The 22,555-nt window shown below is 44.2% G+C and overlaps 1 protein-coding gene across 1 annotated transcript; it reads left to right on the top strand.

The window, feature by feature from the left end:
- The first annotated feature begins 7,605 nt into the window (after nt 1–7,605).
- On the top strand, nt 7,606–22,167 carry LOC127211040 (zinc finger protein OZF-like). The gene is made up of 4 exons (XM_051170867.1): nt 7,606–7,782; nt 16,993–17,119; nt 17,323–17,383; nt 20,663–22,167. The coding sequence occupies exons 1-4, from the start codon at nt 7,780–7,782 to the stop codon at nt 22,143–22,145; spliced, it is 1,674 nt and encodes a 557-aa protein (XP_051026824.1). The 5' UTR covers nt 7,606–7,779; the 3' UTR covers nt 22,146–22,167.
- Nucleotides 22,168–22,555: the final 388 nt, after the last annotated feature.

Raw genomic sequence — 22,555 nt, 5'->3', positions numbered from 1 at the left:
GATGAGAAAGAAGAAGAAGAAGAAGAAAGAGGAGGAGGAGGAGGAGAAGGAGGAGTTATTTTTCTCTTCTGAAAGCCACATTTGTGTTTTTTGCCTTTACTCTTATCATGTTAAATGCTTTCTTATTCATATACACACCCATAAAAGAAAAACACAAACAGAAATGATCACAGACATGAATTGAATATGCAAAGTAATCATTGCTACTATTCTCTCAGGCACATCTCTAGTGTTTATTTATAACAATATTTTTAAAAACTTTTTTGTTATTGTTTTGTATGGGAATTTTGCCTGCATTTATGTCTGTACATCACCTGTGTACAGTGTCTACAGAAGCCAGAAAAGGGTGTCAGGTATCCTGGAACTTGGTATGGATGCTGAGAATTGAACCTGGGTACTTGGAAGAGCATCTACTGTTCTTAACTGCTCAGCCATCTCTACAGCCCTTAGAATCATGTTTTTGTGTGCGTTTTTATTTTCCCCTGATGATGTGACATACATATAATATCCTACTTAAAGAAATAAGTTTGAGGCTAGAGAAATGACTCAGTCGTTAAGAGCCCTGGCTGTTCTTCCAAAAGACCCAGGTTCAACTCCCAGTACCCACATGACAGCTTACAACTGTCTGTAACCCCAGTTCCAGAAGATTGGACACCCTCATACAGACATACATATAGGGAAAACACCAATGCACACTAAATAAATAGATCTTTAAAAAATAAATATATAAGCCAGGCGTGGTGGCACACGCCTTTAATCCCAGCACTCGGGAGGCAGAGGCAGGCGGATCGCTGTGAGTTCGAGGCCAGCCTGGTCTACAAAGTGAGTCCAGGATGGCCAAGGCTACACAGAGAAACCCTGTCTCGAAAAACCAAAAAAAAATAAATAAATAAATAAATAAATATATAGGGGCCGGAGAGATGGCTCAGAGGTTAAGGGCACTGACTGCTGCTCCAAAGGTCCTGAGTTCAATTCCCAGCAACCACATGGTGGCTCACAACCATCTATAATGTGATCTGATGCCCTCTTCTGGCCTGCAGGTGCACATGCAGGCAGAGTACTGTATACATAATAATAAATAAATACATAAAATAAAATAAATATATAATTTCATTGGTTACAAAGTATCTGGAAAGACATTCAATATCATTAAGAATTAGGAGAATATAAAAAACAACCATGATGGAAGGCAAATTTATACCCAGCAGGAAGTTTAACATCCAGAAAGGGGAAGCAGGAAGTGCTGATTGGAGTGAATGTGGAGTAATCAGGATCCTCTTACCTTTTACAGAGATTGCAGATTGTTGCAGCTGATGTGAAAAATCAGCTTGCCAGTTCTTGGAGTGAAATAGAATTCTCATTTCATCCTGAAGGTCCACTAGGTGTGTGCATAGCACAATGAGAACACATGCTTGAACACAAGTACGCATAGGCATGTTCAAGGCAGTCCCATGGCTAGATGTGTGACTGAAACAATCAAAGGCAGAATGTTTCATTTTAGTTTGCAGTCTCAGATTTCAGTCCATCACTGATGCTGGACTCCCCTCTCAGGGTTCTTTTTTTTTTGTTTTGTTTTGTTTTTCGAGACAAGGTCTCTCTGTGTTAGCCTTGGCTGTCCTGGACTCACTTTGTAGACCAGGCTGGCCTCGAACTCACAGCGATCCGCCTGCCTCTGCCTCCCGAGTGCTGGGATTAAAGGCGTGTGCTACCACGCCCGGCTCCTCTCAGGGTTCTTAGTCTCACTAATGAAAGAACACAAAGATTGGGTGCAAATTGAAACTGAAGGATAATTTGACTAAAGTTTAACAGAAGAGCCCCAGGGTAGGTAAATCCTGAATCTCAGCAGATACTTGAATCAGAATAATGAAGAAGAAATGCAAGGTGTGGGGGTTTGAATAAGAATCGCCCTGGGGCCGGGCGTGGTGGCACACGCCTTTAATCCCAGCTCTCGGGAGGCAGAGGCAGGGGGATCGCTGTGAGTTCAAAGCCAGCCTGGTCTACAAAGTGAGTCTAGGACAGTCAAGGCTACACAGAGGAACCTTGTCTCAAAAAAAAAAAAAAAAAAAGAATTGCCCTTGGAGCCGGGCGTGGTAGTGCATGCATGCCTATAATCCCAGCACTCGGGAGGCAGAGGCAGGTGGAGGCCAGCCTGGTCTACAAAGCGGGTCCAGAACAGCCAAGGCTACACAGAGAAACCCTGTCTCAAAAAAACAAAAAACAAACAACAACAACAAAAAAAAGGAATTGCCCTTGGGCCCGACTGTCTCAGAGGCAGTTAGGTCTCCACCCTGATCTACATAGTGAGTGCCAGGACTGTGTAGAGATCATTTCAACAACCATCGTATCCCATGTGCCCCCACCCCCAGCCTTAAAAAAAAGAAAGAAAGAAAGAAAGAAAGAAAGAAAAGGACCTAAAAGACTCAGGTAGACTAGGAAACTCTGGACAAGAAAGTTGGCTTGACTGATAACTCCTTCAGAAGCGACTGCCACTCCTGCTGCTGTCCACCACCTGGAGATGTGAGGGGAACTGATCTGAAGATGGAGTCTTCCACCCTTCCCCTTTTCACCCATAAAACTCCAAGGCCCTGAGCTATGTGCACACCGTCCCCACACCCAAGGGGAGACTGGTGTATTCCAATTGTTTGCTTAAAGAACAATTCTGCCTCTGGAGATGCCTGCCTGCTCTCTTATATTTTATGTTGCCTCGTCAATCCTGATCTAACACTGCACATACCTCACATAGAAACGCCATAAATATGAGATAGAGTTTAAGGAGTAGAGATCAGACTGATTCCTTGTGAGGCAGTTTCTGACCACTGGGGAGAGACCATAGACTCAAGCCAGTTATAATAAAAGAATTATTGATTCGATGCTAGCAAGACAAATCTTAACTCCAAATCTCAGTCTTGTCATAAAAGAGAGGTATAGGGTAGAGTTTTTGAAGAGGAACACCAGCAGACATTCAATGTCTACAGAAACAAGCAAAAACTTGTTGGGGGTTCAGGCACGCTGGCCAGTCAGACACCAGACTCAGATAGATAGAAGTTTATTGAACACTTATCAAAATCTGACAGCTCAGTGACAGAGTTCTGGATTTGGGAGCCAAGACTGTGACCCTAAGCCATTCTCAGAGTGGTTTTTTTTTTTTTTTTTTTTTTTTTTTTTAAGGAAAAAGACTATACCCAAGCAGGGAGAATTAATTCTATTCTGCCTAATCAAACAAGAAGAATCAATCCTATTCTGGGTACATTGTGCTTAGGTAACTAGACAAAGCATTTTAAGCAGATTGGCTGGGATAAGTGGTAGGAGAGCTTGGGGGCTTTCCAGCTCCCTACTTTTTCTGTGAGAAAGGAACCTAGCAAGGTACTTCAACTTAACTCCAACAGAACATACATTTATCTTTAACTCAAGCAGAACAATTCAATGAGTGTTGAATTGTAAGTAAAAGGGCTAGTCCTATGTCAGGCATGCAAAGCCTAGGAGATAACAAACTCAGTTCCACCTTATGATCAAAATGGACGCTAAAGTGGCTTTGGTTATGCTAAAGATTAAAGCAGGCATCAATAAGAGAACACACACACACACACACACACACACACACACATCCCTGTTGCAAGAAATTTGTTGCCTTTGTGAGCCTGGAGATTGTGAACTGTAAAAACCTGTTGCTAGTAGTGGAGTAGCTCAGCCCTAACATATACCTTTAAATCGAAGACCTTTTTGTTGATTGTAAACCGGAGGTTATGGTGTGGCTCAGCCCTACCACACACCTTTAATCCAAAGAGCTTTCTGTACTTGAGAAAATAAAGTTAACCCGGGGCAAGAGTAGAGCAAGCAACCAGCTGAGAAGGACTAAACAGAAAGGTGCACGCCTTCCCAGCACTGGAGAGGCAGGGGCAGGAGGATCGCTGTGAGTTCAAGGCCAGCCTGGTCTACAAAGCAAGTCCAGGACAGTCAAAGCTAACAGAGAAACCGTGTCTCAAAAAACCAAAAAAAAAAAAAAAAAAAAAAAAAGTGGGGGGGGGACTTTGAGTTGAAGGGTATTTAAGACAGCATGGAGAAGAAGGAGTTTTTGGCTTTTTCCTCCTGGACTGCCAAGTGAGCTAGCAAGCTTTGAGCTTTTGGTTGCTAGCTTGCTAGCTTTTGCCTTTTTCCACCTGGGATGTGAGCTGAGTAAAAAAGGCTTTTTCCTCTGGGACATTGGCTCTGAGGAAGTTCAGCTGGGTGCTTTCTCTGCCTCTCTAAGCTAGCAGGCTTTCACCCCAGCGTCTGGCTCCTGAGTCTTCATTGGTAAAATCAAATGATTGGGAATTTCTTTCTATATAAAAACAAATCCCAGCACTCAGGGAGGAAGAGGCAGTCAGATCCCTGTGAGTTCTGTCTCAAAAAAGGTGTCTGTGTGAAGCTGTGGGACTTGAGTGGGGAAGTAGGAACGCAGGGAACTAGGTGCAGATGTTGCTGAAGTGGTGGCTATGGAGGGAGTGGTGCTTTCCTGATAGTGTTTTGGTTTTGAAATACAAAGTTTCTGTGACAGTGAGGCTTAGAAAAAGCCTCTTAAGATGTGGGTTTTGTGCCGGGCATGGTGGCGCACGCCTTTAATCCCAGCACTCGGGAGGCAGAGGCAGGCAGATCGCTGTGAGTTCGAGGCCAGCCTGGTCTACAAAGTGAGTCCAGGATGGCCAAGGCTACACAGAGAAACCCTGTCTCGAAAAACCAAAAAAAAAAAAAAAAAAAGATGTGGGTTTTGTGGAGAAAGGGTTTAGGTGAGAGTGTTGGGGTCTGTAAATCTAAAACAGGCACAGGAGTCCAGCAAAGCAAGGGCTTCATTTGAATTACGCAGCAAAGCCTGACAGGTCAGGGACAGCAGGACAGACTCAGTAGATGACTGTCTTTTAATGTTTATCTTAGTATGTCAGCAGGTGACAAAAAAGAGTCAGGCTGCTACTGATGGATGAGGGCTGAAGAACAGATTCTGCAGATGAACAGTGACCCCAAGCCAGAATGTTACAGAGGTTGAAGATCACAAACATCTGTGCCAAGTTACAGTTACAGTTTTCCAGCAATCAGAATCATTTGTTCTTTCATGGCTAGGAATGAGCATTGTTTTGGGGAGGAAAAAAACAACAGCCATCAGCTCCCTCTAGAGCCTGGGAATTTGAACTTAATCTCATTTTATGATCAAAATGGAGTCTGAAAACAAAACAGCAGGACTTAGGATAAGCCTCATTTGTATGAAACCAACCAAAGGAAACTCCTACCCCAAACCAGGACCATTAGACAGGCCCAAGATTTCAAGAAATATGCCTCCTATGAAGTTCCCTGAAAGCAACCAGCCCCCATCATGTGCCCCAGAACGTGGAGGTTACAATTTCCCTTTTCCTGCAAAATCTGGCTTATCTTTCACCCTGCACTCTAAGAAAGGGAGGAAGAAGGGAAGGAAGGAAGGAAGGAAGGAAGGAAGGAAGGAAGGAAGGAAAAGGAGTTTCTGTGCCTGATAAAGTCAGGCACTTTCCCTCCCTAGTCTCTACCAGAAACACTGTTTCTCAGGCCCTGAAAGGCTCATTCTACTGTAAACTGGGATACTGAGTATTTTTTGGCTGAAATGTTCTGAGATTCCCAAAAGTCTTCTCTCTCTCTCTTTGCACTGAGGTTAAACTGGGTCTATTCTTTCTTTCTTTCTTTTTTTCCTCTGCTGACTTCTTCTTTTTGTTGTTGTTTAACATTTCTGTTTTGGGGGTGTTTTATTTGTTTGTTTTGTTTCATTTTTTATAATGTGAAGACCACACCAGCCCCCAAACACAAACTTAACAGCTCAGACCCCCTTTTTCATTTCTCCAAAAATGGACACATTCAATTTAAAATGTTTTGTTTTCCGGGCCTGGAGAGATACTGAGCAGTTCAGAGCGCATACTGATCTTGTGCTGGCCCCAGGCTCATTTCCCCACTCCTAGGAAAGGCTATTCAGAGCTGCCTGTAGCTCCAGACTGCTATGCTGACCTCTGAGTACAATACACTCGAACACACACAAACTTACAGAGATCTACCTGCCTCTGCCTCCCAAGTGCTGGATTAAAGGTGTGTACCACCACGCCCAGGCAAGGCCTTGATTTTTAATGTGGTTGTTTTTTGTTTGTTTGTTTGTTGTTTGTTGTTGTTGTTTTTTTTTTGCTATTTTTTGAGCCATTTTTTTTTCTATAAATTCTACTTTCTCCATGACTCGGTGACTTGAACGATAGTACTTGCTTGCTTGTGTGGTTTTATGCTATTGGTTGAGTAAGGGATCGATAAAGCACCTGCCTCATTTCAAATTTTGAAGTGAGAAAAATAGCACTATAATAAGAAATAAGGCTACAAACAAAAATGAAAGCTGTTGTCAGTTTGACCTGGAAACAGCTGTTTTTGATGGTTCTTGAATACCAACGTGACACATCTAATTAAGCTCTTTCAGGGAGAAAAACACACCTATAATCTAGATTTTTTTTTTTTAACCTGCCTTTAATCCAACTCTTGAGACAGGAAAACATATGTTTAATCCAGATCTAATGTGCACTACGGCTGCTGTTGGAAGTCTACAATTGAACATCAGCCTTGTGGACCGAGCAAATACTGCATTCTTGGACTTTTCTTTTCTTTTTGTTTTTTCAAGAAAGGGGTTCTCTGTGTAGCCTTGGCTGTCCTAGACTCACTTTGTGGACCAGGCTGGCCTCGAACTCACAGCAATCCACCTGCCTCTGCCTCCCGAGTGCTGGGATTAAAGGTGTGTGCCACCACTGCCCGGTGGACTTTCTTTTCATAGCCAGCCATTGTTGGACTAGATCACAGCCTGTAGCCTGTAAATCATTCTAATATATCGCGCGTGCGTGCGTGTATGTTGTGGTGTGTGTGTGTGTTTTGTTATGCTAAAGAACCCTGACTAACACACAACAAAAGCAGGCTTATATTGGTCTGAGAAAATGAGGGTTCCAAAGCTAAACACACCACACAGAGTCTGAAAATAAAACTTTGTAGTGGAGAGCAGGGGTGGGGAGGTCCTGGCTTCAACAGCTGCAGATACGGGCTTTCTGGATAAACTGTTCTCTCTTGGCGGGAGGTGGGGGGAGGGGGGAGAAGAGCCCCCCCCCCCCCCGTAAGATGAAAGACAAGTCAGATTGCCTGTTTTTGTGAATTCCATTGGTGGAATGTTTCCCAACGTCTTAGACAGCCAGAAGATGGGGTGGTGGGGACATAGCGATGTGGATGTAGGGGGGTTCCTTTAATGAAGTACTTCCTCCTAATCCGGTTCAAGGCAACCCTTTGCCTCTATTGCCAGTGAGTCTGGAAATGCCTAAATTCTTGTTCTGACCCCACTCTGAGAAGGAAGAAATAAGAATTGACCACTGTGCACTGTTACCAGCAAGTGGAGGACAGGACGAATTATGCTTAAACGCACTTTCCCCCCCAGACAGGGATAGAACGCTTGGACCTAGAGTGTGTAATTTGCTTACTATTTCGCTTAGTAGAACTTTTATCTTCTGTCACTAGCTCTCCAGGACCTGAGCCTGGGGCTCACTGGCCTATCAGAATAAAGGTTATTACTTTGGTGCCTGAAGTGTCCAATAAGGAGTATGCTTCTTTGGTGAGGGAATTTGCTTGACCTAGGTCTGTTTCCTTAACCTCCCAAATTAGGCATATTTGTGTTCTTAGGAAGTACATCCTAGATGCCAGAGCTAGATTTCAAAGTCGCCTTCACTGTCAGCAGCAGGAGCGGCAGGAGGACACCAGGACAGCCCGGGACTGGAAATGGTACGTTCGGCCTGCATCTCGCATGTGGGGAGGAAGATGCTGTACGCGGAGACCGCAGTGGGAACGGGCCTTCCAAGGCAGCTGAGTCTGCAGAGCCTCGCGTGGCTCCCCCGGGTCGCGCTGCCCAGGTCTCGCCGGGTGGAGCTGGGCGGGCAAGGGAGAGCCGCGGTGCTGCGCCTGGGTGAGTGCTCAGTGCTGTGCCGGGTCGGATCAGCTGGGCTTCTCAGCTGGCGCCTCTGCGGTCTGGGCGGTGTGGGTAGAGGGCTGTGGGGAACCAACCCTGAGAGTTGGCCTGGGACAGTTAGAGGTGGAGCTGCACAGATAGTGAAGGAGACGTCTCGACACACCCCGTGCGCTGCCTCAGCAAGCAGCTACCCAGAGCATCTGAGAGTCTCGATGTTAAAAAAAAAAAAAAAAAAAAAAAAAGGTAGGGAGGCAGCCAGATTCAACCTCAAAGGACTGAGATTGATTTATCGGAGCAGTGAGGGACCACATCTTCTCTGGAAGGCTGAGTGCCCTGAGAGCAGGAGGGGTTCGTGTTGCGGTGTTCTTTTTTAAGACAAAGTTTCTCTCATAGTCCCGGATGTCTGATATTGGCCTCGAACTCACAGAGATCCGCCTGCCTCTGCCGCTACCTCCCAAGAGCTGGGATTAAAGGTGTGTGCCACCATGCCTGGCTGGGTGTTTTTGGTTTTGTCCATAAAATTATTTTAGGTGCTACTACATAACATCAGTTTTGCTACTTTTATAAATAGTAATGTAAACATCAGATCTGCAGGATAAATAATATACAAACCTTGTACTATTCCACCCAAGAGGGGTCGTGACCCATAGGTTGAGAAAGGCTGCTTTTGAGTGCCGGAGGAGGTTGGGTGTCGTTCCTGCCGCCACCCTAACATTATTGAGCAAGAAACTCTTCCTCATCCTCGCAGAACAGAGGCAGTTCCTCCCTTCAGGGCTTCGACATGGCTGCCTGGGGCTCCAGGCTGTAGCTCACTCAATGGGTCTCTTCCCAGCTCTCTTCCTCCCAAACCTGTAACATCATTTATCTTACAGTGGCCCCAAGAGCCTGGAGCCTGGTATGTCAGCAACAGACAGGTGCTTTTGTGTCCTTGACCTTGGCTTCCCAACCTGTGTCCTAAGTCAGGCCTAAGCCAATAAAAAGAGTGGAAAGCATCAAAGATCCATTCAGTGTCTGCCCATTGGAAGAGGAGCAAAGAGATCAAGGAAGCCCCTGAGTGCGCCCCCAAAGCTTAAAGAGAACCAAGGGTTTGCATAGGCAAGCAGTGCAGGCCAAGGTGCTGACCCGTCCCCCCCCCCTTCATGTGTCAGTCCTGTTGTGTTTGGAAGATGCTGGTTCCTTGGAGTCATCCACTGCCTTTGGCTTTGAGGGGAAAAAAAAAGCTTCCCACCTCTTCAGTATAGATCCCTGCTCGTTGAGGAGGAAGGGTTTGACTCCATGTTTTCTGTGTGCTTCTTATTGGTTTGGTTTGGTTTGCTTTTTCCCTTTTTTGTTTGTTTAGTAGAGAAGGAGACAGAATAGACATGAAGTCGACTGGATAGGGAGGTGGAGAGGTTCTGGGAGGAGTGGGGGGGGGATGTGATCAGAATATGTTATATGGAGAAAGATTTTATGTGTGTGTGTGTGTGTGTGTGTGTGTGTGTGTGCACGTGCGCCTGCCTGCCTATATGTGTGTGCCTGTACATGCGTGTGGGTAGCCAAGGAGGACAGAAGAGGCTGTTGGATGCCTGGTGCTAGAGTTATGAGTAGTGGGTGCTGGGAAACAAACTCTGGTCTGTTAGAAAAAAGAAAGCGTTTTTAACCAATGAGCCATGTCTCCAGTCCTTGGAATTCCACCTCCACCCCCCATTTTTAAGATTTATTTTTAGCCAGGCTTGGTGGCGCACGCCTTTAATCCCAGCACTCGGGAGGCAGCAGCAGGCGGATCGCTGTGAATTCGAGGCCAGCCTGGTCTACAAAGTGAGCCTAGGACAACAGCCAAGGCTAGGCAGAGAAACCCTGTCTCAAAATTTTTTATTTTATTTTATTTTTATGTTTTGTTTTGTTTTTTTGGTTTTTCGAGACAAGGTTTCTCTGTGTAGCCTTGGCTGTCCTGGATTCCCTTTGTAGGCCAGGCTGGCCTCGAACTCACAGTGATCCGCCTGCCTCTGCCTCCCGAGTGCTGGGATTAAAGGCGTGCGCCACCACACCCGGCTGCAACTGGGGTTCTTAAACCCTGGACTCTCTCCAGCTTTTATAGCTTTATAGCTATATATAAAAAAAAAAGTTGTTCTGTTTCTGGGTGTCTTGCCTGCATGATTATCTTTGCACCATGTGAGTGCAGTGCAGTGTCTTTGGAACCAGAAGAGGCCATCAGATCCCTTGGAACTGGAGTTAGGCGAAACACAAATACTGGGAAAGGATTCAAATCTCTGAGAGCAGACTATGCTCTTAGCCACTGAGCCCCCTCACCATCTCCTTGCAGCTTTTTTGCATTGGAAAGAATCTTAGAATCCTTTTAAGAAGATAATATTAGTTTTTGTAACCAGCACATTGAGTGATCAGTAAGTATCAACTAATCCTGACCGCGGGAAATTCAGCAATAACATATCATTATTCTACATTTTTTAAAAGATGGTTTCTTGCCAGGTGTGGTGGTGCGCCTCTTTAATCACAGCACTTCAGAGGCAGAGACAGGTGAATCCCTGTGAGTTCAAAGCCTGATCTAAAAAAAAAAAGGACAGGACAGCCAGGGCTCTGTTACACAGAGAAACGTTGTCACAGAAATCAAACACAAAAATGAAACACACACCAATACCAACAACAACCAACCAAAAGGAACAAAAAAAAGGCCTTCTCTGTGTGGCCGTGGCTGTCCTGGAACTCACAGTAGCCTAACTCACAGAGATCCCTCTGCCCCTGTCTCCCTAATGCTGGGATTAAAGGTGGGTGCCCCATGCTTGGCAGTTTTGCCTTTCTTTTAAAGTTTTGTCTATTATTAGCCTTTAAACAAAGCTTCCTTAGTCCCTGTGGCAGGTTTAAGCTTTCTGATTTTTATCTTGAAATTTTTTATTTCCATTTTGGAATTTCTTTAATCAGTGGCAAAGCTGTCATCAAAACCTAAATTTTTCTCATCTGGAAGATTTTTCTCTCTCACTTTTTTTCTACCAAAACAAGAATATATAACTTTTAACATGTCTGTATCTTATTTTTTTAACTTGATAATTCATTCTTGTCATTTTTGCTTTGACAGAATTTAATTTTTCCCCAAGATTTATTTTTGTTGTGTGTATGTTTTGGCGTCAGGTCTGTATGTGCTCTGTGTGCGTGTCTGGTGCCTTTGGAGTCAAGAAGAAGGTACAGACTGGAAGCCCTGGCAGTGGAGTTAGGGACAGTTGTAACTACCCAAGTTCTCTGCAAGGACAGTGAGTGCTCTGAAGAGCTGAGCCATCGCTGCAGCGGCTGCCATCCCCCTCCTCATTTGAACAAGTTCACGTGTTAGTAAAAAAACATAAAATTGTATCTGAAATACACCTGAGACACACAGACTTGCCAGGAGTCTTATGTACTTACTCTTTTTTCTTTTAAAGATTTATACATTTAGCCAGGTGTGGTGGCACATGCCTTTAATCCCAGCACTCGGGAGGCAGAGGCAGGCGGATCGCTGTGAGTTCAAGGCCAGCCTGGTCTACAAAGCGAGTCCAGGACAGTCAAGGCTACACAGAGAAACCCTGTCTCAAAAACTTAAAAAAAAAAAAAAAAGATTTATACATTTATTATGTGTACAGTGTTTTACCTACAAGCCAGAAGAGGCACCAGATCTCATTACAGATGGTCATGAGCCACCATGTGGTTGCTGGGAATTGAACTTGGGACCTTTGGAAGAGCAGCCAGGCTCTTAACTCTGAACCATCTCTCCAGCCCACATACTTATTCTTAGGCAACTTAACTAATGCATTAGAGATTTAAGTCCTTTGTTTAATGAAGAAACTGTTAAAAAGAATCTTTTTACAGTAGCGCATGCACCTCAGACATGGAGCAGGTAAGACTGACTACCCACTTTTCAGAATGATTCACAGCACTGTGACAATTTCTCCACCCCCCCCCCCCCCCCCCCCCCCGTTCTTACTCTGCTAAGCAAGCTTCTTTTAATGCTTTAGACTTTCCCTCCAATAATTTGGTTTCCTTGTATCTGGCTGATTGTCCACCATGTGTGGACCGTCCTGCCAGTCTATAATGGTACAGCCGTCCTTTCTTCTTTCTTCCATTTTCTCTTCCATGCAGATGCTGGCATTTTACAGCTCGCCTGCCCTGTGGGTTTTCATGCAAGCTCTAAGAGAATTGTCCTTGAACTTAAAACAAACCAACCAAACAAAACCCTCATCTTTTTCTTTTGTCCTGTAAAGCAACAAAACCCACAGCATTTAATGTCTTTCTTTAGTTAGTGTGGTGGGCAGTTCCTACTGGGAAGTTAAAAGCGCAGACCTGTGTTAAATCTACTCCTCTCTTGGAATGTAAGAGTAACGGGGTCTCGTAAAACCACCACAAATTGGTCTTAGGGCTGTTGTGGGACAGAATTTTCCCGGGGCGCTCAACACCACACACACCTACTCACCCCAGAAAGGAGCCCAGAGTAGCCACTTGGTGAACCAATGAGTGGGTGCACTGGGGCTACTAACAGAGTGATGGGAGGGGCTGCTCCCACACAGCAGAGGTAACTCAAAAGCAGCAGCAGCACCAGGAAGCCCGTCCTCACAGAGCTGAAGCCTCCTGGCCACCACCACCCTGCATCTCTCTACACAGCTTGCCTGCAGTGCAGCCACAGTGCCAGCATGTCTTCCAGCCCCATGGCTGCGCGGAGGCTCTGACCCCAGCAGCTGGTTGGTTCCCCCTTTATCCTGCTGCTAGGGGGGCTCTCCAGTCTTCCAGTTTCTATTCTTCCTGGACATGTGACCTCTTGCTGACCTGCTTGGGGCAAACATTTGAATTCAGAGGCAGGGGCCATGCAAGAGCTAGTTTGTTTATTTATTTTAATAATAAGCATTTAATAATTGGCTATCTTATAGCGTCAACACTAAGGCAAAAACCAGTGCGGTAATGATGAAGGAGATGGTTGGTACCTTATCTGCGTGTGAGTTGTTCTTGACTTCTGTTTGAATTTATAATGTGAAGACCACACCAGCCCCCAAACACAAACCTGACAGCTCAGACCCCCTTTTTCATTTCTCCAAAAATGGACACATTCAATTTAAAATGTTTTGTTTTCTGGGCCTGGAGAGATACTGAGCAGTTCAGAGCTCATACTGATCTCGTGTTGGCCCCAGGCTCATTTCCCCACTCCTAGGAAAGGCTATTCAGAGCTGCCTGTAGCTCCAGATTGCTATGCTTACCTCTGAGTACAATACACTCGAACACACACACACACACACACACACACACACACACACACACACACACGGCCTCTGAGTACAATACACTTGAACACACACACACACACGCACACACAAACACACATGCACACACATATACACAACCATACACACACACATGGACACACACACACACACACACACACACACACACACAAAATAAAACTAAAGTCTTTAAAGGAGAAAAGAATACCTTATGTCCCTTATCACTGCTGTTTCTCCAATTAGCCTATCTTAAGGACTGGCACCCAAGCTTAACCTACAAGGCTGCAGGATAAGGACTTTTTGTTTTAAAATTTTAATTATTATAAACTAGAAGGTCTTTGGGCTAATTTCAAAGTTCTAACTCATGTGAGGACACGCTACTCTTTGTCTAATTATGTTGAATTACAATGATTAGGTTGTTTTTTTTTTAAGTTATTTATTTTCATTCTGTGTGCCTCGGTGTTTTGCTTGCACATATGCATGTCTATGTGAGGGTGTCAGATCTTGGAGTTACAGACAGTTGTGAGTTGCTATGTGGGGTCCTAGGAATTGAACCCAGGTCCTCTGGAAGCACAGTCAGTGCTCTTAACTGCTGAGCTATCTCTCCAGCCCCAATGATTAGGTTTTTTTCCTATGTATGTAGGCCAGAGGTGGGAGTCACAGGCTACAGTTAGCTACCCAGTGTAGGTGCTGGGATTTGAACTAAGTCCTCTGCAAGAGCAGAAAATCCTGTAGATCTTTCTAGTGGAACTCACTGATCTTACAAGCAAATGTGGTAGTGTGTTTCTAATAAAAGGACATAAGCACATGTGGAATGTGTGTGTGTGTGTGTGTGTGTGTGTGTGTGTGTGTGTGTGTGTATTATATCTTAGGAAGATATTTCTCAAAGCTTTTAAGACTTTTACCTAGATATAATTTGTCAGTTTTTGCGCTAAACTGTTAATTTGATTGTTACTATATTTATAGTCTTTTTTGAAATTTTTTGTTGTTTATAGTCTTAATGACTAGTATTGTGAAGTCTGTTCTGTTAAGGGCTTGAGTTTTAATAAGAACAATGTAGAAAACTTAGATGCAAACCCTGCTGTAATTTAGTTTTAAATATACTATTTTTATTTATGGTTTCAGAATTTTATACATGGAGACAATGTTTCAATATATTCACACACTCTATAACTTTCTCCTAAACACCCCTCCCACACACACCCATTTTTTTTTTTAAATAACCAGATTTTAGTGCAGTTGTTAGGCCATACACTGGAGCATAGTTGACTTACCAAGGGTCAACTTTAAAGTGAACTGACTCTCCCCCAGCAGATAAATATTAACTAACAATAGCTCCTCAAACAAGGGTGTGGGCTTTTCTACCCTTCTCACACCCATGCTGCAGTGTTGACTGCTTGGCATTATCCAGACAAACACAATTGCTGCATTTTTATAAATGTAGTCCTGACATGCCCAGAGGTCACTGTTTCAGCCCAAGCTCTGGTTTTCACAGTCATTCTGCCCCCTCTTGCTCCATATTCCCTGAGCCTGGGGCTATGGGCTGGGGATAGATGATGGTGTAGATGTCCCCTTCATGCCTGAGCACTCTGTAGACTCTTGTTCTCTTCACATGGACAGTTTGTGGGTTCCTGCATTCATCACTGTCCACTGCACACAGACACAGCTCTCATGAGGATAAGTGTTGCCCTTCCTAGGAGCGTGGAGACAGGTGTTGAGACCTTTCCCATTTGGTGGAATTATAGGAGACTTACTCCTGAGGTCTGTGACCTCTCCAGCTCTGGGTCACATTTACAGGACCAGACATGTTTTTCCTCTTGTGGAGTGGGCCTTAAATCCAATAAGAATGCAATCTGTTACCCCTATAAGTTTCTGATTCCTTTGCACATGTGGGCTTAATGTTTCAGGCTGGTTGTTACTGTAGCTTCCAGGGTTCATAGGCAGTGAAGAGTGTTGATGGCTTGTCTCCCTCAGCAGTAACCTAGTGGGCAACCAGAGCAATGAGAAGAGTTTATATAGGGGCCCTGGGACACTCCTGAGCATCAGCTCAAGAAAAGTAACACATACTTGTCACTGGACTTTTTATTTGGCAACCTGTGGCTTCTTGGATGGAGCATAGTATTCTGTATTGGGGACTGTTTGTAGACATTTATTATAGCCACTTATTTGCAGCTATTAAAATCGGTCATGTATTTTACTTTTTTGTTTGTTTTTGTTTTTTTTCTTTTTTCCAAGACAAGGTTTCTCCTTGTGCCCTTGGCTAGCTGGAACTTGCTCTGTAGACCGGATTGGCATTGAGTTTACAGAGATCTATCTGCCTCTGCCTCCTAGGGCTGGGATTAAAGTGTGTATATCTGCCTCCCAGCCAAATATTTTACTTACTGTGTGTTTTCAAAATTATACAGGTGATATTTAGTGAATTAAAGTTCTGTTTAAGGACATGTGTCATCTTTCCCTTTGTTTAATGATCCAGTGGCATTCTCAATTAAAAATAGTGTGACGAGTTGTTTATCAACTTGAGACACCTGAGAAGAGGGAATCTCAGTTGAAGAATTGACTCCACCTATTGGCTTCTGCACATGTCTTCAGGACATTTCCTTGATTGTTAATGGATGTAGGAAGGCTTGGTCCAATGTGGGTGTTGGCATCCCAGGTCTTGAGAAGGTGGGACTTGTACAAGGACGTTCAATTTTCACTTGCACTTTCCTTCCTTGAGTCTCCTGCCTCATCTTCTTTCCATGGTTGACTGTGACTCTATAAACATTTTTCCTGCTCAAGTTGCATGGCCCAAGTTGGTCATGGTGATATATGATAGCAACAGAAAGCAAATAGGATGCTAATGAAACAAACTACTCATCATTAAGTCCTTTTTGCGGTTTGATTAAGATGGTTAAGGAACCTAGCTATATACTTTCTAATATTGGCCTTTAGTGCAATCACAGAACATGTATCCAGGTTCCTAACAAGTTGTAAGAAGAAATATTAACTTCAGACCTGCTGAATTGGCCAAGTGGCAGTTGCTATGCAACCCTGTTGGTCTAAGTTCAATGACTAAAACCATTGCTAGGCTAAAAAGAGAGAACCGAATCCCACAAGGTGTTGATGACTTCCACTGGAGCTCTGCGGCACGCTCACACTCTGCACTCGTGTTACACACAAAAAAAAAAAAAAAAAAAAAAAGGCTTTACAAATATGTACTAGTGTCTAACAACCCAGCTGATGTAGACTCATCTAGAGAATAGGTTGGGTTCTGAGCAGATCAAATCCCTTCAGTGACTGTGAGATCCTTGGAAGTTTTCTTAGGGAGAAGAGGATGTTGTTTCTAACTTGGGGTATCGTTGCCATCAACTGTCTGAGAAATCTACCACCCTCTTTCCAGCTGTGGTGGGAGGGAGTCCATCTAGATCTCACTTCCCAGATACCAGAGCTGTTTTGTGCAGCATTTCTAAGCACACACACACATGCTGAGGGCAGCTGATGTCAATCCCTGGTGGGAATTAGACAATCAGAATTTGTGATGAAAGTTGTTAGAGGGATGCAGTGCAGAGAGAGAAACCGCACAGTTATCTGCCCAGGAGCTCGTCCTATTTTGATGTCTCTGTTCCAGAAGCTCCCATTTACTTTTAGCATTTGCGTTTGTGGGAATCGTGGTCTGCATGAGCAGTAGAGGTGTGTGATGACCTTGACAACCTGAACACTTGTGGAACGCAGTGTTGTGTCAACTTCTTATTAATTCTGTGTACATCCACAGTACCAGGAGGCTTACTTCCCTGCCGTGTGTGTGTGTACTTTTAGGAGTCAGTGAGCTTTGAGGATGTGGCTGTGGAGTTCACGCAGGAGGAGTGGGCTGTGCTGGATCCATCCCAGAAGAAGCTGTACAAAGATGTGATGCAGGAGACCTTGAGGAACCTGGCTGCTATAGGTACACATGAGCACTGCCTTTCCTAGCCCACAAAGGACAAGCGTTGCTAGCTTATCAGCGTTGGTGTGCTAATTAGAACATGGAAAAGGGAACTGTGGTGAATATGTCTGTTGGGATCACTTAACCATGAATTGAGCTGGTGGCATCCAGTACTTTTTGTCTACTTAATAACTGGTCATTATTTTTCTGTGTCTGCATTTTAGGAAAGAAGTTGGGCAAACAGAAGGTTGTAAATGAGTATGAAAAGCTCTGGAGAAGACTAAGGTAATTTCTTTCCCAAGAGATAGCATTTGATATCAAGCGTCAGATCACTTTCATCTCAAGAAAATTTCTTCCAAAATTTGTATCTTAAACATCAGTGCTAGGAGATGTCAAATAGTGCAATACTGAAAACAACTAGAAAACGATGATGTCACATATGATGTATTTTCACAGTTCTTATATACAAATGTTATAACATACACAATGTCTTAGTTTGGGTTTGTATTGCTGTGCTCAAGACCATGAGCCAAAGCAGCACGGGGTGGAAAGGGTTAATTTGATATAGTTCATGGACCCAGGAATGGTACTGGTCACTGTGGGCTGAACATTTCCACATTCATCATCAATCAAGAAAATGTTCCACCTGCTTGCATACAGGCCAGTTTAATGAGAATCTTTTTTTTTTTCCCAACTAAATTTCTATAGGTTTTGTCTACCTGACAAAATACTAATCAGCTAAATTGACTCTTCATCATTGTGACACGCAAACACCTTAGTATCATACCATGGCCTGTTCTGCTGTTTGTCCTACAGATACCATGTTAATATCGCAATTTAAAACATAAACACTTTTATGAAATTTCCACAGTTCTCCTAAAAACCTGAGTGTCTCAAAAGTCTCTGAACTGTGGACTCTTGCTATATTATATATATTAACAAATAAAGACAGACAGACAGACAGAAAGAAAGAAAGAAAGAAAGAAAGAAAGAAAGAAAGAAAGAAAGAAAAAGAGAGAGAGAAAGAAAGAAGAAAGGAAAAGAAAAGAAAGTATATACTTTCTTGCTCCAAGGGAGAAGAACCAGGGCAAAGTCACAATCCAAGCAAATCGAAACTAACTTCCAACAGTTTAAACATCAGTCTCCCACACCTGGAGTTGAAACTCCATCTCCCGAGCTCCCAAGGCCTTGGGAAGCTCCACTTCCCCAGATGTGCCTACTAGCAGCACGTGGCTATTCTCCCAGCTGCATGCCAGCTCCATGTCGTTTGTCATTATCCTGGGTTGTCATCTCACCCTACTGGTGTCTCCAATATGTTGTGTGGTCCACTATAACTGAGGCTCAGCCTTCTATGTAGACAGAGGGAAGGGTTTATCTGGCTTGTCCTGATCATAGTCCATCATTAAGGGAAGCCAAGGCAGGGCAGGGATCCAGAGGGAGGAACTGAGACCGAGACCCGTGGAGGAAACTTGCTCTCCGAGACTTGCTCAGCCTGCTTTCTTATATAGTCAGGACCACCTGACGCCCAGGGGTCATTCCCACATTCCCTCTCACACTGATGACTGATTGATCACGCAAATGCCCCAACAGATTTGCCGAAATCAATATACTGGGGACATTTTCTCAGCTGAGATGCCTCTTCCCAGATGATTCTACGTTGTGTCTGGTTGACAGAAAACTGACCAGGACTCATCTTTTCAAAACAGTATACACCCTGGTCTACAAAGTGAGTCCAGGACAGCCAAGGCTAACACAGAGAGACCCTGTCTCGAAAAACAAAACAAAACAAACAAAAAATGGTATACAGGGAAACCAAAAACACTATTATTATAGTGCTGGACATGCAATCGTAATGGCCTGAGTGCAGTTCCCAGCGCACACAAGAAACGGTACATAATCTATAATCCCAGAACGTCTTAGAGGGACCCTGCTTCAACTACATGGTGCTAGGGTTCAGGAATAGTGGCACACTGACCACTCGAGCACCAGACTCAGGTTAAAAAGAATATTGAATGCTTAACTAGGAACTGACTAGCCAGGCGTGCAGTCTGAGCTCCGGAATCAGACTGTGTCCTGAGCCATTTTCAAAGTGAGTTTTTAAAGGGGGGGGGGGACGGACAAAAAACACACAACTAGGCAGAAGAAATTATTACTATTTTTTTTCAGGTACATTGTGTTCACCCAACTGAGAAAAATTTATTGTCCGTTGTATCTAGGAAGTTAGACAAATCACTTTAAGCTGATTGGCTGGGAATTAAGGTAGGGTAGCAGTGGGGGGCTTCTCAGCCCTCTGAGAGTAAGGAATATAGCAGGATGTTTGGGTCTTAGCTCTAATAGAACATTAACATTAATAATCAGGAAGGTTCAATGCTTGCTGCTTAGAATAAAACAATAGATGATAAACGCATGTTCTGCTTGGGTTCTACTTTTTAAAAAAGATTTATTTATTAATTAATTTTTTTATTTATTATGTATACAGTGCTCTGCCTGCTTTTACCCCTGAAGGCCAGAAGAGGGCATTAGATCACATTATAGATGGTTGTGAGCTACCGCTATGTGGTTGTTGGGAATTGAACTCAGGACCTCTGTAAGAGCAATCAGTGAGTGCTCTTAACCACTGAGCCATCTCTCCAGCCTGGGTTCTACTTCTTAAACACCCCTCAACTCAAAGTCCCTCCTATTCTTTAATCCCTGTCAACTGGTTTCTTGCTCCACCTCTTTACTTGTGCTTAACTTTATTACATGTTGTGTACAGAAAGCTCCTGGGTTAAAGGTGTGTGTTAGGGCTCATCTGCACCAAACAGAAGACAGGTGTTTACAGTTCCCAGTCTCGGGGATCACAGTGGGATCAAATACCGTGCAACAACGGGGGCATGTTGGGGAATGGCTGTCATTTTCTTTCATGGTCATACAAGAATTTTGAAAATGGAATGTGGGCCGGGTGTGGTGGCGCACACCTTTAATCCCAGCTCTTGGGAGGCAGAGGTAGGGGGATCAGTGAGTTTGAGGCCAGCCTGGTCTACAAAGTGAGTCCAGGACAGCCAAGGCTACACAGAGAAACCCTGCCTCAAAAACAAACAAACAAAAAACAACAATAGCAACAAAAATGGAATGTGATTTTTTTTTTTTTTTGGTTTTTTGAGACAAAGTTTCTCTGTGTAGCCTTGGCTGTCCTAGACTCGCATTGTAGACCAGGCTGGCCTCGAACTCACAGTAATCCGCCTGCCTCTGCCTCCCGAGCGCTGGAATTAAAGGCGTGCGCCACCACGCCCGGCTTGGAATGTGATTTTGATTGATAGCCTTGCATATCCAAAATGTGCATCAGATTGTGGGTGGAAATTTGTGTTGAAATGCGATGTGAATATGTAATCATCTCAAGGAGACGGACCTCACCACACATGAATCCCACTGTTTCTGTTGTATCTCTCCTCAAGCAGACTTAAAAACCACGCAGTCCAAACCTGGTATAAACTGTTTCCCTGCATGAACCCAATATTTCCTTGTTAAATCTTCAGGAAACAAAGTCTCACTTAAAGAGTCATGCACTCTTCTTTTGTTTTCCAGCAGCCAACTGGTGGAGGATTTCTGTGAATATAAAGAAAGTCATCAGTGTGAAGAAATCTTCAGTGGCACTCCAGAGCATTCTGTGAGCCCAAAATCTTGTCTAGGACTTGTCACATGTGAAAAGCATGGGTATGGAGAAGGAAGCGCTGGCCACTCACCTGTGGGTGTGCCCCTGAACCGTCGGGTAGGACACAAGCCTAATGATGACCAGGGATATGGACAGACATTGTATAAACAGAAGCAGTTTAGGGGCAGCTCCAGTTCTCCTCTGTCCCTTCAAACACATAAAAGCACTCACACTGGAGAGAAACCTTCTGAAAACAAGGACTGCGAAGAAGGCCGTCCTTGTCTCAGATCTGATCAAAGGTACAAACAACATGACTGTTCAAAGAAGTCTTCGGTGTGCAGGCAGCGTGGGAGCGGTGTCACCCAGCCCAGTCCTTTACAGAGGCATGAAAAGATTCACAGCGTTAAGAAGCCATATGTGTGTGAACTGTGTGGGAAAAGCTTTGCTCGGTTTGGTAACCTTTTAAGACATCAGAGAACTGACACGGGTGAGAATCCCTTAATGCCTGATCGTTATGGGAGAGCTTTTCCCCCACCCGCTTGCCTTCAGAAACGAAGGAGAGTTCACGCTGGTGGGAAGCCCTACGTATGTGAGCAGTGTGGGAAAACTTTCCTTGACTCTACTTACTTTCGGATACATAGACGAATTCACACTGGTGTGAAACCCTACGTGTGTAAGCAATGTGGGAAAGCCTTCACCGCTTCTCGTTACCTTAAATCCCATGAGCTAACGCACACCCGGGAGAAATCCTACGAGTGTGAGCAGTGTGGGAATGCCTTCACATTTTGGTATCAGTTTCAGAAGCATAAAGTAATTCACAGTGGTGTGAATCCCTACGTTTGCAAACAGTGCGGGAAAGGCTTTACTTACTCCAGTTCCCTGAAGACGCATGAGCGCATTCACACTGGTCAGAAGCCCTACGTGTGTAAGCACTGCGGGAAAACCTTTGGCAGCTCTGGCAACCTTAAGAGACATGGAAGTACTCATACCGGAGAGAGACTGTATGTATGCAAACAGTGTGGGAAATCTTTCAACAATCACAGTTCCTTTCAGTTCCACACTAGAATGCACTCTGGAGAGAACCCCTACAAGTGCAAGCAGTGTGGGAAGGATTTAGCGTCTTCTTCCTCCCTTCAGAGCCATGAAAGGAATCACTCTGGAGAGAAGCCCTACGTGTGCCTGCAGTGTGGCAAAGCTTTCAGCTCCGACAGTTCTCTTCGAAAACATAAAATCATGCACAGTGAAGAAAAACCCTATGAATGCAAGCAGTGTGGGAAAGCCTTTCGTCGTTTTTTTGAGGTTCGGGTCCATGAACGGATCCACAGCAGCGAGAGACCCTATGAATGTAAGACGTGTGGTCGAGGCTTTTTGAGTTCAACTCATTTAAGGAGACATGTACCGGTCCATAGCAAATAAGAATGCTTGTAAATCAAGAGAGAAAACTCGTCTCTTTGTTAGCTCTCCCAGAACAGACACCATGAAAAAAAAAAAAAATGATGCTAGCTCTGAGCGAAAATAGAATACAGATCGGAGAGACGGTCTTGTTTTGAATCGATGTAGTTGTGGGTATTAGAAATCCCCTTCTAATACAGGGAAGCAGACACTGGGGAAAAGCCCTTTGAAGAAAAGCTGCAAACAACTTGATAAAGTCTTCTGCATTCTTTTCAACAAGGAGAAGATGTGAATTAGCTCACACTGGAGAGAAACCACATATGCACACTGTGGAAAGCCAAGACATTGGAGTAGTCACTTTGGAGAGAAATCCTTCATATATACTGTGGTGGTTTGAAAAAGATTGCTCCAAATATGCTATGTATTTCAGTGCT

This window comes from Acomys russatus, chromosome 28, assembly GCF_903995435.1.
Source record: "Acomys russatus chromosome 28, mAcoRus1.1, whole genome shotgun sequence".
Taxonomy (NCBI): Eukaryota; Metazoa; Chordata; class Mammalia; order Rodentia; family Muridae; genus Acomys; species Acomys russatus.
Note: the sequence above shows the minus strand (reverse complement) of the source record. Positions and strands in the feature narration are given on the sequence as shown.

Bases quoted from the DNA above. Each gene is read 5' to 3' on its own strand.
- LOC127211040 (XM_051170867.1), top strand. The intron at 17,120-17,322 runs GTACACATGAGC...TCTGCATTTTAG, and splicing joins GAGGAACCTGGCTGCTATAG to GAAAGAAGTTGGGCAAACAG. The intron at 17,384-20,662 runs GTAATTTCTTTC...TTTGTTTTCCAG, and splicing joins AAGCTCTGGAGAAGACTAAG to CAGCCAACTGGTGGAGGATT.